At 58.4% G+C, this 18,397-nt stretch overlaps 1 protein-coding gene across 1 annotated transcript; it reads right to left on the bottom strand.

Moving 5' to 3' along the window:
- Window positions 1–2,171: 2,171 nt before the first annotated feature.
- ASF1B (anti-silencing function 1B histone chaperone) lies at window positions 2,172–9,146 on the bottom strand. Its single transcript, XM_032781417.2, has 4 exons — window positions 8,951–9,146; window positions 5,419–5,534; window positions 4,445–4,621; window positions 2,172–3,780 (listed from the first exon to the last, which is right to left on the bottom strand). The coding sequence occupies exons 1-4, from the start codon at window positions 9,057–9,059 to the stop codon at window positions 3,583–3,585; spliced, it is 600 nt and encodes a 199-aa protein (XP_032637308.1). The 5' UTR covers window positions 9,060–9,146; the 3' UTR covers window positions 2,172–3,582.
- Between the last annotated feature and the right edge of the window lie 9,251 nt (window positions 9,147–18,397).

Consider the following 18,397-nt stretch of genomic DNA (forward strand, 5'->3'; position numbering starts at 1 on the left):
AAAAAAAAAGAATGGGAAAAATGGATGCTTGTCCCTAAATCCTCCCTTGGGCACCCAAAAACAGTTTCTTGTACAGCTTTGGGGCTAAAGCAAAGCATCAGAGAAAGTTCCAAAAATCCTCAAGCACAGAGTTTAGTCACGTTTACTGGACTCAGCCACAGCTTTAATACAAAGGTGACCTTGAAAGGATTCATATAAAATCAGGCGCATTTCTTTTTTTGATGGAGAAATCAGGCTTGAAAAGTTGGAAGTTTTACTGCTTGTTTTTTTTTTTTAAGCCTTAGAAATAATCAGAAACACTCAGCTGGGGCTTTCCCCTGTTTTGACTGAAGATTAGAGGAAAGTTTGTGACGGAGCCCCTTGAGGAGGCTTTAAAGAAGAATGCTTCCTCACTGGACGTGTCATTGATGTTCAGTAGGTGTTTACAAAACACCAAAAGGATCTGACACAGTTTAAGGTTTTGTCTAGGCTGGGATCATATATCCAGGATGGGCTGTTGTCTGACCATGCACTAGAAAGCTGCAGCTGTTTACTGCTCAATTGTGCCTGGTGCTGTACAAACACTGAACAAGATTTTAAGATGTTCAGACACAGACCATCTAGATTTAAAAGTGATCTGGTTAAACTGATGCAAACTCCTACTGTAGACAGGCTTAAATCAGTTTAAGCCTCACTCAGACAGATTTAGCCTACGCCGGAACGTTGGCAAATTAAGCCATGTGTTTCCATTAGGGGTATGCCCTGGTTTAACAAGAGTTCAAATCTCATTAAGCTGGTGCACCTTTCTAGCATGCACCTGGCAGTCATGTACATCAGCGTGAGCTGGGGACGGTCACTGCCATTTAGTGAGATAAGGTAAGTAGGTGAAGTAATATCTTGTAGTGGACCAACTTCTGTTAGAGAGACAAGCTTTCGAGCCACCGAGCTCTAGATGCCATGAGGCTCAAAGGCTTGTCTCTCTCACCAACAGTAGTTGATCTAATAAAATATATTACCACACCCACCTTGTCTCTCTGGTGTCCCTAGCCTCTGTTTGTCAGAGGATGGAGATGGATGGCAGGAGAGATGACTCGATCATTGCCTGTTAGGTTCACTTCCTCTGGGGCACCTGGCATTGACCACTGTTGGCAGACAGGATACCAGGCTAGATGGACCTTTGGTCTGACCCGGTGCAGCCGTTCTTATGTTCTAATATCCCAGGACCAATATGGCTATGCCACCACTGCATGTTAATTTAGTAGCATTTTTACACTCCCCGTGCACTAGCGACTGCACAAAGCACAGCTTTAAGGGAGAATCCACCCCCCCGCCCCGACATGATTTGCACAATGGCTTTAAACCCCTGGACTTGAGGTTTGCCCCGGTGGCAGCAACACCAGTGTGGACACAACTTGCCAGCTCACTGTTCTCTCTTGTGATGAGCCTTTCACCAGTTCTCCCACCTAGGCAGGACCTGAAACGTAACCTAGGAGACACAGGCAGAACACGCTTGGGAGCTGATGGCTAAAGCATCTAAGAGGGCACATGCCCAGGCCTCTTCAGGCTGCATTATTGAGGAGCCTCCAAGTCTCAACTGAGAGGCTGCACAGAGTGTGTGTGACAGCCCCTGCCCCATAGTGCTCACAGTCTAAATAGACAAAGAGTGGGAGGGGAAACTGAGGCACAGAGGGGTAAGGGACTTGCCGAAGTTTACAGAGTCAGTGGCAGGACTAGAAATAGACCCCGGGACTCGTGTCCCATCCACTACACCCATTTCTCAAACTTTGCAGGTTGGCAACCCCTTACCTGAAGTCAAAAATGTTCATGACTCCCTCCCTCTCTCATGTTGACTATAAAGAATAAAAAAGCTCTGGTGATGATAATGCTAAGCCTGCATGTGCGTGGAGAGGCTGGCAGGATACTCACCTTGAAGAGGACAAGTACACAGGTTGTCAGAGGGTGAGATTTTCTTTGCTTTAGATGGCAGTAAGATTTTTCAGTCTCAGGACCCCCACCCTCACGGTCACGACTCACTGGCTGACAAACCCATATCGGACCATGCTGCCTCTGAAGAACTGTCTGGGGGTTGTGCCAGCAGCGAAGCACCGTGACTATGAAGGAAGCGGGTGAGGCTGTGCTGCCAGGCCCCGCGCTGATGCCATGCAGTTTGCTCCAATGCACGAGACAGCAAATCGTTCCAAGAGCTTTATTCCTACGTTGACTTAAGACACTTTCAATAGTTAAAATAAAAAACAAACAAACAAAAAAACCATGTATGCAAAGAAGACTCCTACTACATCAGAGAAGGAAATGGACAAGGTCAGAACAGGGCACTTCAGAACAGAACTGAACTAGTGATTCCCCCAAATAATCTCTTTTCCCCCCATGGAGGCTGGTGGAGGGCTCAAGATCCCAGCTGGGTTTGTAACTGGCCATTTACTCTAGAGAGTGAATAGGATCTCCATCCCACAGCCGGCTAAGCAGGGGCATGCTCCATTCCGGATCAGGCTGCAGACGCTGCTCTAAGAGTGATGGATCGGTCTAGTAGAACAGAAGCAGGTTTCCTAGTGCAACACACCAGACCCAGTAGGCGTTGTCAGAGACTCTTCTTGAGGGTGAAGGAAAGAAGTGGATCCATCAGGAGGCTCTGATTCTAATGCACCCTAGTGCACATCAGACCCAGCTCTTTGCCACGCGGGGTGCACACCTCCACCCCTGAGGTCGAGCTATGTGATCACAAGGGCTCTGTACGTTGGTTCCCCTTCACCCCAGGAAGGGCTGTATATAGGAGAGGCCAGGAGAGAAGCTGGAGCAAGTCATACCCCAGAGGAGCTGGTAGAATCATGATGTGCCATAGCTAGGATGAAACGCTGTCTGATGCCCCCCGGAGGCGGGGGGGAGGGGAGGGCAGGGATACAATCCTCCAGCTGGAGGGAGCTGCTCTAGAGTTATTCAGATGTTCCCAGGAAGAGGACTCCCAGGCAGCAGCGCTGCAAAGCCAACGTGGGCAGCATGGGATGGAGGGGAGAGCATACGACTGCCCAGCTAGAGACAGCGAAGGAGGGGTCTGACGGGGAGTCTGGGATCCCAGGCAGGTGCATGCCATGGCTGCAGCAGCCCTGGAAGGAGCAGAACTGGGTCACCGCAGGGGTGGGGATGGTTCCCAAGGGAGCTGGCTCACATTCCCGGCAAGCCACCCAAGCCCCAGGGGCTCCCTGAGCTGATGGCCTCATGCAGGGTGGGTGGGACTAAGTGCTTGTCTAGGGTGATTCCTACGGAGCCAGCAGTGATTGGTGCAGAGACAGAGAAAGTGGGGGAGGAGCCAGCAGACCTACAGCTCCCATTGCTCCCTAGCCCAGCTGCAAAGCAGGTGCCCCCAGTCGCAGGCTAAAGGGAAGGGCCATAGTCAGACACCCCCTTGGTTAGGGAGAGGGATTAACCCTTTAGTTACCCCACTAGAACATGTCCAGGTTTCCCTGCTGATACTTGGTACCACTTTCCTGTAGTACTTGGATGCAGCCCCCGTGAAGCCAGTCAGATCCCCTTCCCCACGCAATGGCTGTATCCTTAGGTTCCCGTGTCCAGATCTGGCCGTGCCCTGGATCACATGCAGTCCATGGAGTTCTCAGGTAGGATGCCGAGGGCAGTGCCCGGCCCCTTGGCTGAGGTGCAGCTGGCAGACAGCACACCCTCAGGCTCCGGGTCCACGTTCTCAATGTCCTCCATCTGGTCGCTGGGGCCGTCCCAGTTGATGTGGAAGCGGGTGACGCGGGGGTTGGAGGCCAGAATGTTCCTCTGCAGCTAAGCAGGGGGAGGAGGAGTCAGACAGCTGCAGGGCTTGTTATACAGCAATCTGGGGCCTAGAGACACCTAGCAGACCCCAACCTGGGTAGGAGAAACCTATGGGGAGAGAGACGCTGGAGAATTTCCAGTCAACCAGCTGGATGCAGTGGCCCTTGCTGGGATTTCATGTTAAGGGGTAAGAAGTGGGGCCTTCCCCCACAGGGTGTAGGGGAGGGTAGGACAGCACTGGGATATAACCAGGAGTCAAGGCTTTTCTTCCTTAGCTTAGTAAAGGTCTAAAGTACCAGCAGCCTCGCTCTACAGAGGGGAAAACTGAGGCACAGCATAGCAGGGAAGAGACTTGGGCAAGAGCATACAAGTAAATCAGTGGCAGAGCCAGGAAGGGAACCCAGGTGCCCTGACTCCCAGTCCCCTAGCCAGGGACCTCGAGCCTCACCTTTTCCCTAGCCAGGCATGGACCAAGAGTTTGTAGTGCCGCTCTAGGGCTCAGAGTGTCAGAGAGCTCCCTGATCCCAGCCCCCCGACCCCGTGAGGAGCTGGGTCAGACCAGGGCTCTGCAGTGGTAAGAGCCTCCTTGCCCAGAAGGCCCGACTTGCCCCTTACAAAGACCCCATGGACAAGGCAGGGCGTGAGTCAAGAACCCCCTGTCAACCGCTCGTACCTGGGAGAAGTCTGGCTTGAGTGGGGGGTTCTCCCGCAGCTCAGGGTCCGTGTACTCGTTGTTGACGTAGTAGCCCACACGGATGAACTCCTGGCCCAGGTAGGTGCAGGTGATGAGCACCACAGTCACCCCCACTGCGTCGCTCTCAGGGATCAGGCTGGGGTTGGGGGCTTCGGCCTGGAAAGGAAGCGACATCCCCACCCCGAGGATAGATCAGAGAGCACGTCAGAGGGGGACCAGAGCCAGTCACATCAGTGAGTTTTTAAGGCCAGAAGGGACGACCAGATCACCCTGTATGACCTTCTCTCCATCACCAAGCCCAACTGCCCGGATCAGACCAAACTATGGGAGACCCAATGGTTGAAAGCCACAGGAAGAGAACAGGAGGGCCTGAGATGCCGGCGATGCCACGGCCCCTGCAATGACCAGGAACTGATTTAGTGAGATCTAACCAGATGACCTGAGGAGGGACCCCTGCTCCGCACTGAAGAGGAAGGCGAATAACCACCAAGGTCCCTGCCAATCTGCTGGGTGGGGAAGAGAGATTTCTTCCCAACCCCAAACTTGAAGATCAGTGCGACCCTGAGCATGGGAGCAAGACCGACCAGCCGAGCATCTGAGAAAGTGTTCTCTGTACCCTCTCAGCGTACCAGCCCACGCTGTCCACAGTCTGTCTCCAGCTGTGGTCAATCCCCGATGCTTAAGACAAATGGACAAAAATAACCCTGAATACTATGGGGAAAAAAATTTGCTTCCTGATTCCCACAGGTTAGCATTGCTCTCTGCAGATATCACACTCGGAAGGGTCTTCACCACCATAAGGTGTTGCCCATTTCCCCTGCCTCCCCACCCAAAAATACTGCCGCAGATTAAGGGTCCCCAGCTGCTTTGGTTGCATTTCATCCATCCAGTCACTTCCTAGCCCCAGACCAGGCCCTCTAGCCCCGCCCATGTCTCCTGCAGCTGCCTCTTACCTCAAACACAAACATGTGCCTCCCAGCTGGGACAGGCCCCACCAGAACAGAGTCGAGCACCTGGTCATACTCCTCGCTCTCCGCAGATCCCACGTAGATGATCTTCCACTCCAAGTCTGAAAGGGAAAGGAAGCACAGTGAGAATCAGCAGCAGCCCTTGAGTAATGCTGGGGAACTGATTCTGCTCTGGATTTATGCCAGCATAACTGAGCACAACACCCACATTTACACCGACATGATTGTCTGACCCCGACTCGTGTGTTCCCCATCGGTTCCCCATCCAGAACTTAATTATCAGTGTCCCACAACCACCTACGAACCCCAACCTCTTTGTGCTGGGCACTGCCCAGATACGATAGGACACCACCACAAAGCAGACAAGACAAAGGAAAGGTTATTATGACCTTTTACAGGGACACTGAGGCACAGTAAGCTTAAGTGACATGCCCAAGATCCAACAGTCTCTGTGGCATGGCCCAGAACCAAATTCTGATCTCCTAAATCCCCAGCAAACACCTCAAACATGAAACCATTCAGTGAGCTGCAAGCTCCTTCCCTTCCTTCTACCAACCCTTTTCTTCGAGAGATAGGGATCACAGGGTTAGATTCTGTAGATCACCAACAAGAAATGGGAGACCGTTTGGCAAGAGGTGAGACCAAAGCACCGACCAGCATCTTGGACAGGTGCAGCCCCACTGGGAAGGGAGCCAGACTCTGCTACGAAGAGCAGACTTTGCTCTTTAAAGTTTTAAAGCTCTTTAAAGCTCATGAGAGATTTCCTGATTATGACCCAAGGCATCTTCTTAAGTATTGTCTGCACTCAAGGCTGCACCAGTTATGGCCAGAATGGTTTCATTACAAGCCCCCATCTGCCTGTCCAGTCCATCTGCTGTTCCTTGTCCGATACTTAGATCGGAAGCTCTTTGGGGCTGGGGCTTCTTTTTTGTTGTTTGTACAGCGCCTGCCACAATGGGGTCCTGGGGTCCTAGGTCACATTACCTCCTGTGTGCTCTTAATTTCATTTACATTAATCTCAACTCTGGTTTTAAATCAAGTTAATAATCAGTGCTCCTTTGAATACAGGCACTAGGGTTGCCAAGCTGTCCATTCAAAGGGATGAGTTTCAGCTCCAAGCAGGATCTGCCTTCTTTTGCAGAAGCCTGATCCCAAACTTAAGAGGCGCTCAGGCGTGTCTAAGCCTGAGCCAATGCCAGGCCTATGCCCCCATGCACAGACATCAAGTGTGTATGGGGGTGGGTAGTTTCCATACCCGAGGGACGCGTGCCATGTAACATGTAAATACTTCCCAAGAGACTGGATCAGGGTGGCCTTTGCCAGGCAGAGTGATGCCACACAGCAGGGAAAGCTCGGATTAAGGGGAATACATAGTTTCTCAAAACAAATCAGAAACAGCAGCTTTTCACATACAGAAGATGTGTAATTTATAAGAGAGGAAATGTGTTAGCCAGAGATTACATAATAGGCTAGAGTAGCTCACTAAGGCAGGGAAGCCTTCCTTGAGGAACAAACTGCAGCATATACCCTCAAGCCCCTATGAGCTGTAGCCCTCTTCCCAGAATAGATAGTGGTAGGGGACGATCCCACACAAGTCCCCCCCAAGAGCAAGGAATTTCAGTCTGATAGAGACCTGATCCTTCCCTTTCCCCCAGTCCATTGGAAAGCTTAGCCGATTGATTCGGCAGACAGGTTTCCCAAAGCGGCACGGCCCTTCCTGTTTGGAGAAAGATCCCCCCACAGGGCAAGCCGCAGCGTAAGGCAGGCCATGCAGCGAATGGTGCTGCCCGTTTCTGGATGATAGCCTCAGATGGACGGTCCAACAGCTCTTCAGCGCTCCCGCTGCCCCCACTCAGCGGGGCTGTGCTCAGACTCTGCAAACAGCCTATTTTCAAACCGTAAAGCCAATGAGACATGCCAGTTTCTCAGCCCCAAAGACAGCAGAGAGATTTGGCTGCCGCCATTCTACAGCTTTGACACCCCCTGAAGTTAAGAGCCTCAAAGCTTAGGCCATAAAGGGCTTTGCAAGCTATGCTTTCGTGACAATACCGCTCTGCAGTCTGACGTCTCGCATTATCCTCGCACCCTTCGGAAAGTTTCTCTTTGACCCTGGGCTCCTTTCTTCAGGGAGAGGAGCCAGATTCCCAGAGATGCCTCAGAAGCACTCAGAGCTCCTAATACAATGGTTCTAAAACTGCAATCTAAGGGCCCTTTTCCTTGATGGGCTGTTTTAAGAAGAAGGGACAGAAGGGGGTTTAGGGTCTTTGGATGGGAAATTTTAGTGGAGGAGGGCACACAAAGACCTGGAAACATCACGGCCAATATTCTACCTTTCAGCGCCATTGCTTCACTGTGTTAAGTAATGTCTCATTCACATGTTTGTCACTAGCAAATATTCAACTCAGGAACATTGGGCCAAACTAGTTCTGGCTACACCATGATCTGCAAAACGCAGATGCTTCTGCCCCTAGGAGTCTCCACCCCAGAAGGATTCTGTAGCCACAGAATCAAGCCCTGTGTGGCCTGCTTTTCAGAAATGCTGGGCACATGTGATTCTCACCCATCAGCAGCACCGCTCCTAATCAAAGCATATTGTACCATTTAAGCCTTGATGTTTACACAAACTGGCACCAAGCAAACAGAAATTTGCAAGCAGAATTCCCTGAGGCAATCAGGTAACAGTCTCATCCTCACTGGTAAGGGGCATGGCTGTGCTGGCAGGGTTAACAGGATAGTTCGGCTAAGTTATTTTAACACCAAAGGGCTCTCTGCAGCCTGCTGAGTGCGGATCAGATGCAGGACGTGAGGGGTTTCCTTCACAAGCACCTGATTTCACCTCCCACTCACTTCCCCAGAGTAGCCGAATCTACTCTCCAGGCATTTACAACTTTTGAGGCCTCTGAGGGCCTGACCCAGGCTGGAACCCAGCAGCCTCCTGCCTTTTGATAATACCCAGCGTGTCTTGGCACTTCGAATACTGCCTGCGCTTTGCAGACAATAGATAGTTAATCCCCCAGGAGGGCTGGGCAAGCACAGCTCGCTCTCTGTTCGAGCTGGGGAAGGGACGCGCCCAGGAGCGCACAGCACTTCAGTAGCAGCGACAGAACCCAGGAGTCCCGGCTCCTGAACCAGGCGTATCTACCCCCCTCCCCGGGGCAGAGAGGCAGGCACGGCCCATAGCGGGGCGAACAGCCTCAACTCCTCAGCCAGGCGCCCTGGGATCTGACCCAACCCCACAGAGCAGGTCCCCTGCCATGGACCCCATCCCGGGGGGGGGGGGCGAGGAGTAAGGGCCCGCCCGGAAATACCCCCCAGCCAGCTGGGCAGACCCTGGCCCTTCACCCCTGCTCAGCATGCGCGGGGGGGTCTCACTACAGGCCCGGGCAGAGTGGGGGTGAGGGGCAGGGGCTATGGCGGGGGCTCGCAGGCCTCAGGGCCGGACTCGGAAGGTTCCCCGGGTGCCCCGTTGTCCGGGGCTGGGGGTCGCTGGGCCGTAGCCGGGGGCTCCCGGACTCACCGCGCGGCAGCGCCTCCCCGCACTCGAACTGCACCTGGAAGCGCAGCGGGCGGCCGAACGGGCTCGGGTTCTCCAGCACCGACACTCCCAGCACCGACACGCGGGACATGCCGCCGCCGGGCCCCGAACCCGCCGCCACTCGTCACAAAGCGGCCCCGCCGCCCGCGCGCGCTTAGCGGCTGCCGCGCGCATAGGCGGCCAATGAGCGCACGTCACCCGCCTGCCTCCGCCAATCCCCACCTCCGCCCCACACCGCGCCACCAATCAGCGCACTTCGCGCCGGGACCAATGCCCGCCCGGCCCGCTCACTTCCTGCCAATCGCCACACCCCTCCCTCATTCGCCAATCGGCGTTCCCCGCTGCACCCCTGCCGGGAGCCGGATGCGACCAATCCTCGTCCGCCTAACATTCCTCCCCACCAATCAGCGGGAGCGCCAATTTTTGGGACCCAACTAGCCAATAACCAGCCAGGTCGCTTGGACGAATGAGGCGGCAGCACGAGGAAAGGACGGACGGACGGACAGGGGGGTGTCTGGGGAAGGACAGAGGGGCACGGGGGGGTGTCTGGGGAAGGACGGACAGACACAGGGAGGGAGGACGGATGGACACGGGGTGTCTGGGGAAGGAAGGACAGACACAGGGAGGACGGATGGACACGGGGTGTCTGGGGAAGGACGGACGGACACAGGGGTGTTTGGGGAAGGAAGGACAGACACAGGGAGGGAGGACGGATGGACACGGGGTGTCTGGAGAAGGACAGACGGGCACGGGGGGGGAAGGACGGACGGACACGGGGGGGAGGGGGGAGGGACGGACGGACACAGGGAGGGAGGACGGATGGACACGGGGTGTCTGGGGAAGGACGGACGGACGGACACAGAGAGGGAGGACAGATAGACACGGGGGGGAAGGACGGACGGACACGGGGTGTCTGGGGAAGGACGGACAGACACAGGGAGGGAGGACGGATGGACACGGGGTGTCTGGGGAAGGACAGACGGGCACGGGGGGGAAGGACGGACGGACACAGCGGGTGTCTGGGGAAGGACGGACAGACACAGAGGGGTGGGGGCTGAGGCCGGACAGAGCAAGGGGTGCAGTGGGGGCGGTGGATGGGACGTCTCACAGCGACGGAGCAGATGGGACCTCCCAGCCCTGAGTTGCAGGCAGGGGAATGGATCGGAGGGGCAGGGGCAGGGGCGTCGTGCCTGGCCAGCACATCAGGCTCCTGCTGCCGCCTCACACCCTGCAGGCCCCCCCCCCCCCCAGCTGCTAAGGAGCCCAGGTGTGCACCAGCTGACCCACAGCGAGAGTGAGAAGGGGGAAGCCAAGCAAGGGCTGATCAGGAGAGGGGGATGTTGGGGTGAGGATTGGGAGAGGCCTTCCCCCACCCTGCACTAGCCGAGACCGACTCGTTCCCTGCACCAGTCCCAGAGAGCTCGGCCAGGGAGGTGGGCAGTGGGGCTTGCCCTGAGCCGGAGCTATGCTGGGAAGCAGGGCAGACCCCTGGTGACCCCAGAAAGCCTGCCTGGTCCAGTCACACCCAGGGGTCAGGGGACAGGGTAGAGCGGAGGAGGGGGCTCAGGAAGGGAGGCGGGGCCATAATCCAGACACCAGGGCCCTGCCTGAGTTTGGGCCCAGCGCCATGGAGCCACTGGTGCCATGGCAAACCTGGTACTGCCTGGGTGAGGCAGAGATCCAAGCAGAGGCAGAGGAGGGGGGTCCGTTGGGAGGGGCCCAGGGAGGGGTTGTGCTAGGCTGAGGGGAGGAGACCTTTGTAGGGCGGGAGGGATCGTGGAAGGAGGGAACCACTGGGAGCAGGGAGTGGTGAGGAATCATGGGAGAAGCGAGAGAGTAATTGGACTGAGCCTGGGGTGGGGGACAGGATCGGGGGTGGTCCTGGGTTGGGTAACTCCCCCCATTGCCGACACAGGGGCACTAGCAGCGCTTGGTGGCGACAGGGCAGGGCTAGCAGGGGGCTGCAGGTTGGGATTGAGAGGTACTGGCAGAGCTGGGCGGAGGCAGGCAGGGCTGGGCTAGCAGGAGACTACGGGTTGGGATTGAGGGGCACTGGCAGAGCTGGAGGGGGGTCAGGGCTAGCAGGGGGCTGCAGGTCAGGATTGAGGGGCACTAGTAGATCTGGGGGTGGGGGACTCTGGAAATTACCCTATAAAGGTGCCCTGAACGGTATGCCAGGGAAGGGTGCTGGGAGTGGGGCTGTGAAGCCAGAGCCCAGCTCGAGGGGTCTGGGCCCCATTGGGCTCTTGGAACTGGTAGGTGACGGGGGGCGGGGGGGCTGGCTTGGCTCTGGCTCCATGGGCCATTGGCTCCCAAGGGGTGGCACGTGCTGTCTCCAGGGTGAGGAGGGAACAAGCAGCCACAGCCTCCCAGACTCCACCACCTGCCATTAACAATCTCATCTTCATTGGACACCGTTACACTGTAATTATAGCACAGCCACCCCAGCTGAACAGTGCTTAGCGCCCCCCGAAACCTGCCCACTCCCTGCCACAGCGTGGGACACTACTATTGGGAAACAGCAGGGTGCTGCGCGTCAGGATTGAGGGGCACCAGTAGAGCTGTGGAGGGAAAGAGGTGGGCGGAGGGGGGCGTTGTGCGTCGGGATTGAGGGGCAGCGGCCGAGCTGTGGAGGGATGGGGGGGGGCTGCATGTTGAGATTGAGGGGCACCAGCAGAGCTGTGGAGGGAGGCGTGGGGGGGGTTGCATGTTGGGATTGAGGGGCACTGGCAGAGTTGTGGAGGGAGGGGAGGGGGGCTGCATGTCAGGATTGATCCCAAACTTAAGAGGCGCTCAGGCGCTGTGGAGGGAGGGGTGGGCGGGGCTGCGATGTTGGGATTCTGAGGGGCAACTGGCAGAGCTGCTGGAGGGAGCGCGGCTGGGGGCTGCCAATGTTTCGGGTTGAGGGGCACTGGCCCAGAGCCTGGGAGACAGGGGGGGCCTTGCGTGTTGGGACTTGAGGGGCACTGGCAGACGCCTGTGCGAGGGAGGGAACGGGGGGGGTGCAGGTTGGGATAAGATGAGGCAACGCAGCAGAGCTGGGCGGAGACGAGGGGCAGGGCTTGGGCTAATGCAGGCGGCACTGCGTGTTGGGATTGATGCGGAACTGGCAGAGCTGTGGAGGGAGGGGAGGAGGGGTGGGGGCTGCCCATGTCGGATTGAGGTGACCACATACCGGCCAAGAGCTTGCTGGAGGGAGAAGGGGTGGCGGGGCTGGATGTTGGGATTGAGGGGCACGGCACAGAGCTGCTGTGGACGGAGGAAAGCAGGGGGGCTGCGTGAACGGAATTTGAAGGGCACCGGCAGATGCTGTGGAGAGGAGCGGGAGAGGGGCTGTGGTGTCGGGATTCGAGGGGCACACCCGCAAAAGCTGTGGAGGGAGGGGTGGGGGGCGTGGCAGTTGGGATTCCGGAAGGGGCACCAGCAGAGCTGTGAAGGGAGGGTGGGGGAGGGGGGCTGCATGTCCGGGATTGGAGGGCACCGGCAGGAGCTCGTGGCAGGGAAGGGGAGAGGGGGGTCTGCCAGTGTGGGATTGAGGGGAGTTGGCGAGCTCGTGGAGGGAGGGAGAGGGGGCGCGGTCGGATGAGTAGGCAGACCGACAAAGCTGTGGAGGGAGGGCATGGGGCGTGCTTGCATGGCTTGGATTGGCGGGCACCGCACAGCTGTGGACAGGAGGGGGAGAGGGGGGCGCCGTGACGGGATTGAGGGCCCGCAGAGCTCGTGGAGGAGCGGAGAAGGGGGCCGCATGTCAGGCACTGAGAGGCAACCTAGCAAGAGGCTGTGGAGTGAGGATGGGGGGCTGCCATGTCTGGGATTGAGAGCCTGCAAGAGCCTGTGCAGTGGAGGGGAGTTGGTGGGGCTGCATGTTTGGGATTGAGGGGCAACCGGCAGAGCTGTGGAGGGAGGGGAGAGGGGGGCTGCATGTTGGGATTGAGAGGCAACTGGGCAGAGCTGCGTGGAGGGAGGGCGGAGTTGTGGGGCTGCCCATGTTGGGATGAGGGGCCCCGGCAGAGCTGCTGGAGGGAGGCGGAAGAGGGGGGCCGCTGCATGTTGGGATTGGAGGGGCACCGGCAGAGCTTGTGGAAGGAGAGGGAGGCGGGGGCTGCGTGTCAAAGGATTCGAGAGGCACTTAGCAGAGCTGTGACGAGGAGAGGGAGTGGGGGGCTGGCATGTTGGGATTGAGAGGCACATGGCAAGAGGCTGTGGAGGGAAGGGGAGTGGCGGGGGCTGCATCGAACGGGGATTGAAGGGCACTGGGCAGAGCTGTGGGAGGGAGGGGAGCTGGGGGGCTGTATGTCGCGGATTGAGGGGCACCAGCAGAGCTGTGGAGGGAGGGGCAGAGGGGGGCTGTGTGACCGGGACTGAGGGGGCCAGAGACACGAGCTGTAGAGGGAGGGCACGTGTGGGGGCTGCGTGGTTGGGATTGAGGGGCAACTGGGCAGAGACTGTGGAGGGAGGGGAGTGGGGGGCTGCCGTGTTGGGATTGAGGGGCACGAATTCTTTATTGCGTGTGAGCCAGTGTGCGGCCGAGCTGTGGGAGGGAGGGAAGAGGGGGGGTTGCATGTTTGGGATTGAGGCGGCACCGGCAGAGGCTATGGATGGCAAGGGAAGAGGGGGTGCTTGGATGTTCGGGATTGAGGGGCAGCCGCAGAGCTGTGGAGGGAGGGAAGAGGGGGCTGCATGTTGGGATTGAGGGGCCGGAAAGCTATGGAGGAAGGAAGAGGGGGTGCTGTGACTGTCGGAGATTGAGGGCACTGGGCAGAGCCTGTGGAAGAGGGAAGATGGGCTGGATGTCGGGATTGAGGGGCACCTGGCAGAGCTGTGGAGGGAGGGAAGAGGGGGGCTGGATGTTCGGGATTGAGGGCACGCGGCAGAGCTGTGGAGGGAGGGAAGAGGGGGGGCACGGAGTTGGGATTGAGGGGCACTGGCAGAGCTGTGTGAGGGAGGCAGGGGGGGCTACATGTCGGATTGAGAGGCACTGGCAGAGCTGGGGAGGGGGGGCTGCGTGTTGGGATTGAGGGGTGAAAGCCTTGGATCCAGTTCCCTGACCTCACCAGTGCCCGAGGTTGCAGGCAGGAGCCAGGGCCGGCTCCAGGGGTTTTGCGCGCCCCAAGCAGCCGGAATAAAAAAAAAGCTGCGATTTTTGATCTGCGAGCAATCGCGGCAGTCCTTGCGCTTCGAGCCAGGGAGTGAGGGACTTCTCCACCGAATTGCTGCCAAATACCTGAAAGTGCCGCCCCGCTCCGGAGTGGGCCGCCCAAGCATGTCTGCTTGATAAGCTGGTGCCTGGAGCCGATCCTGGCAGGAGCGCTGGCTGGGGGGAGCTCCCAGCTAGTCCAGCGCTGGCCTCTCCCAGCACGGGGGCGCTGTCGGGGTCTCCAGGAGTGGCCTGGTGGCAGAGCTGAGGTGGGCCTGGGCGGTGATGAGCCAAAGGGGCTTCTCCCTGGAGCCTGCCCAGTCACAGACTCGTGTGGTTCCCGTGTGGGCTTCCCCAGCCTGCGCTGCCCCATGTCCCTCCAGGGGGCTCCCTATGTCCTAGCCTGCAGCAAGTCACGCAGTGGAGTCCCTGCCCACCACGAATGGCATCATTCAGTCTGGGATGCCCACAGTGACCCCCTGCCCCGGGTCCTGGGCAGCCCGGCCGGGTGCAGCTCCTGACTTTGTCAGCAATCGCTGCCCGTTCGTCTGACCCCGGGCCAGGAAGGAGTCCTCAGAGCCACCTGCTCACGTGGCAGTAACCATGAGAAACACGCCAGGCCGGTGGGTGGGGGGCGACCCCTGGTACATGGGAGGGAGCGGGCGGAGGGATGGGTGGGGGTTTTAGTGTGGTGGGATGGGTACTTGGGGGATGATGGGGTGTGGGGAGGAGGGATGGGGATGTGTCGTATGTGGAAGTGGATGGAGGCATCGTGGAGGCAAGGAAGAGAAGGGTGGGCAGGTGTGGGGAGTGGGCAGTGGGATTGTGAGATGGGTGGGACGGGAATTCAGGGAAGGCAGCAGAGGTGGGGTCGTGTGGAGGGGTGGATTGGAGACGGGGGGGTGGGGAGGGAGGGGATGGGCAGCTGCTGGGGAGTGGGCAGATGGGATTCGTGAGATGGGGTGGCGGGGATTCAGGGAGGCTAGAGGTGGGTGTGGAGTGGAATGGAGAGCGGGGGTGGGGAGGGTGGGATTGTGGAAATGGGGTGGGGGGGATTTGGGGAGGGAGGCAAAGATGGGGTGTGTGGAGGTGGATGGAAGCATGGGGGACAGGAAGGGAGGGATGGGCAGGTGTGGGAGTGGGCAGTAGGATTGTGAGATGGGGGGGATTTGGGGAGGCAGAGCTGGGGTGTGTGGAGCTGGATGGAGATGGGGGGTGGGAGGGAGGGATGGGCGAGTGTGGGCAGTGGGATTGTGAGATGGGGGGGATTCGGGGAGGCAGAGGTGGGGTGTGGAGCTGGATGGAGGTGTGGGGGGGAGGGAGGCAGGAATGGGGTGTGTGGAGATGTTGATAATTCCCTTCCCCCTAGTGCAGAGGACAGAGCCCAGCTCTGCCGGTGCCCCTCAATCCCGACTCGCAGCCTCCTGCTAGCCCAGTCCTGGGCTGCCCCCAGCTCTGTCGGTGCCCTCCTCTTTCTCCAAAATGTGCCATCATAGTGGTATGTGGGCTCTCCCTCCACCCCCATCCAACTCGCCATGCCAGGCGTATGGGGGGTGGGGGAGCACACCAGGCCGAGGGGCCGGGAGCTCCTGCGTTCAACACAGTGAGACTAACTGGCAGGGCTGACAAGCTGTCAGGTGCACGGGGATCCCCGGCCTCAGCCCCTGCTCCCCCCTGGCCGGCTGGGGGCCAAAGGGGAGCTGGGAAGGGAGGCTGGTGATGGATCCAATCGATTGCGGCTGCCCCGGGGCTGCTCACTCTGACAGCTCCGTGCAGCTGGGGGGGATGTGTGTGTTCCCGCCCACATCCCGCAAGGCTGCAGGGTGCCTGCCTGTCAGTGGTGTGATAAGCTCTCCTTCTGCCCCCCCCCCCCATTTGTCCGGGGTTTGTTTCTGTCTGTCCATCTGGTTTGGGCAGCAGCCTCCTTGGGGGGCTGGGCGGGGGCTGTCTGGCTGGAGTGGGGGGTCACTGACGCTGGGGCTCCCCAGGCCTGATCCAAGCCCCGGACGTTGTCCTGGTCTGGGTTAGATGATGCCTGGTAGCAAAGTGTGTGCAGCTGTCTGCCCCTTTCCACAGCCCTGTGTCCATCCCTCCATCCACAGCCCTCTATCCATCCCATCCCTCCATCCACAGTCCTGTATCCATCCCTCCACCCTCCACAGCCCTCTGTCCATCCCTCCACCCTCCACAGCCCTCCATCCACAGCCCTCTGTCCATCCCCCCATCCACAGCCCTGTATCCATCCCATCCCTCCATCCACAGTCCTGTAGCCACCGTCCATCCCTGGCATCCACAGTCCTGTCATTCCATCCCTCCACCCTCTCACAGCCTCTGTCCATACCTCACCTTCCCCAGCAGTCCCTCCATCCACAGCCCTCCTGTCGGCATCCCCATCCACAGCCTGTATCCATCCATCCCTCCATCGCATCAGCCCTGTAGCCACGATCATCCTCCATCCACAGTCCTGTATCCATCCCTATCCCTCCATCCACAGCCCTCTGTCCATCCTCCACCCTCCCAGCCCTCCATCCACAGCCCTGTATCCATCCCTCCACCCTCCTCAAGCGACCTCCATCCACAGCCCTCTGTCCTCCCCCATCCACAGCCTGTATCCATCCCATCCCTACCATCCACAGCCCTCTGTCCATCCCATCGCCTCCATCCACAGCCCTGTATCCATTCCTCCATCCACAGCCCTCTGTCCATCCCATCCCTCCATCCACAGCCCTGTATTCTCCATCCTCCATGCCACAGCCCCTGTAGCCACCATCATCCTCCTAGGGATCTACAGTTCCTGTCATCCGTACCCATCGCCTCCATTCCACAGCCCTAATAAGCACACCATCCCTCCACTCACACAGCCCTGTACCCACCATCATCCCTCCATCTACAGTCCTGTATCCATCCATCCCTCATCCAAGCTGTGTCCATCCCTCCCTCCCACAGCCCTAGTAGCCACCATCCCTCCATCCACCATCCCTCTATCATCCCCCACCCTCCCATCCCTCCATCCACAGCGCGCTCTGCATCAATCCCTGCCATTCACAGCACCTGTATCCATCCCATCCACCTCGATCCATCTCCTCCATCCACAGCGCTCTATCCATCACTCCACTCTCCATGACTCACCTCCATCAAAGGCTCCAGGGTCGCAGTCTGGGCCCCTGTGAAATGTGATGTTCTTGTATGAGTGTGAATGGCAAAACCCTCCACAGCTCGCCAGTGCACTTACTGCTGCTCTTGACACCACAAGAACCTGGTCCCTGGTCTGACTTTTCGGATGAGAATTTGAGGGCCCCTTGAAGAATTTGGGGGGGGCGTGTCCCTTTGCACCCCCCAGGAGTTCCTGTATCACACCGGCCCCATGCCAGGCCACTGAGCCCAAGTTGGGATGATCTCCAACAAAATCAAGGTCCAAAGGAAATGGCTCGGGGTCTGGTCAGGCCTGGTGCATGGCTGTGGCACTGACATCAGAGGCTTGTGACCAAGGGGGAACGTCCGTGGGACTGGCTTGTAAAATGGTGGCAGTCTCTGATCTGCTCCCATGATTGGGGGAGGGGAAAATCAGTTGGATCTATGACTGCCCAGAGCTGGGTGAACTGTCCCCCGGAAGTGAAAGATTTCTGCCCTTCGCGCCTGATAAGCAGGAGCTGTCCTGGGACAAGGGCTTGGACCCCAGCCCAGCCATGTTCATGCAGCCTTTGGGGTAGGGCTGGCTTCTCGCTCAGTCTTGAGTCCTCATACCAGCACTGAGGTAGGGTGAACCAGGGGATGATCCCCCCCCCCCTTTCCCCCCCCTTCTTCTCTTTCTCCTACTTTTGCCCCTTTTCCCCCCACCCCCCCCCCCCCGTCCCGATTTTTCACACTTGCTGTCTGGTCACCCTATGCAGCCCTGGAGAGGGCAGTGGCTGGGGAAAGACTGATTGGGGAAGCAGCCACAGCTGAGGTCGTGCCCCAATCAGGCCACAGCAGGCCCTATAAAAGGGCTGTGAGGCAGGCACTTGAGCTGCTCGCTCTCTAGCCTTTGGAGTGGGAGGGACCTGGCTGTCTGGGAAGCTGAGGTGGGGACTTGGGGAAGGGCAGAGGGACCTGGGGGGCTGCAGCTGAGCAGAGTCCCTGGCTGCAGCCCAATGGAAAGGCCCACTAGAGAGTCCTAGGGCTGCAGAGGGGCAGCCCAGATACAGGCTAGAGGCAGCTGGTCCAAACCCCCCTTGCCAGTGATGAGTGGCAGTTATGCTGCAGTCCACCCCAGTGATTGGGGGCTAGATGGTGATTGGCAGTAGCCACAGACT

Source organism: Chelonoidis abingdonii, chromosome 26 (assembly GCF_003597395.2).
Source record: "Chelonoidis abingdonii isolate Lonesome George chromosome 26, CheloAbing_2.0, whole genome shotgun sequence".
In the NCBI taxonomy this organism is placed as follows: Eukaryota; Metazoa; Chordata; order Testudines; family Testudinidae; genus Chelonoidis; species Chelonoidis abingdonii.

Excerpts from the sequence above, each read along its gene's own strand:
- ASF1B (XM_032781417.2), bottom strand. The coding sequence starts at position 9,059 with ATGTCCCGCGTGTCGGTGCTGGGAGTGTCGGTGCTGGAGAACCCGAGC. Across the intron at positions 5,535-8,950 it reads CGGGGAGGCGCTGCCGCGCG|ACTTGGAGTGGAAGATCATC; the intron begins GTGAGTCCGGGA and ends TTTCCCTTTCAG. Across the intron at positions 4,622-5,418 it reads GGCACATGTTTGTGTTTGAG|GCCGAAGCCCCCAACCCCAG; the intron begins GTAAGAGGCAGC and ends CTTCCTTTCCAG.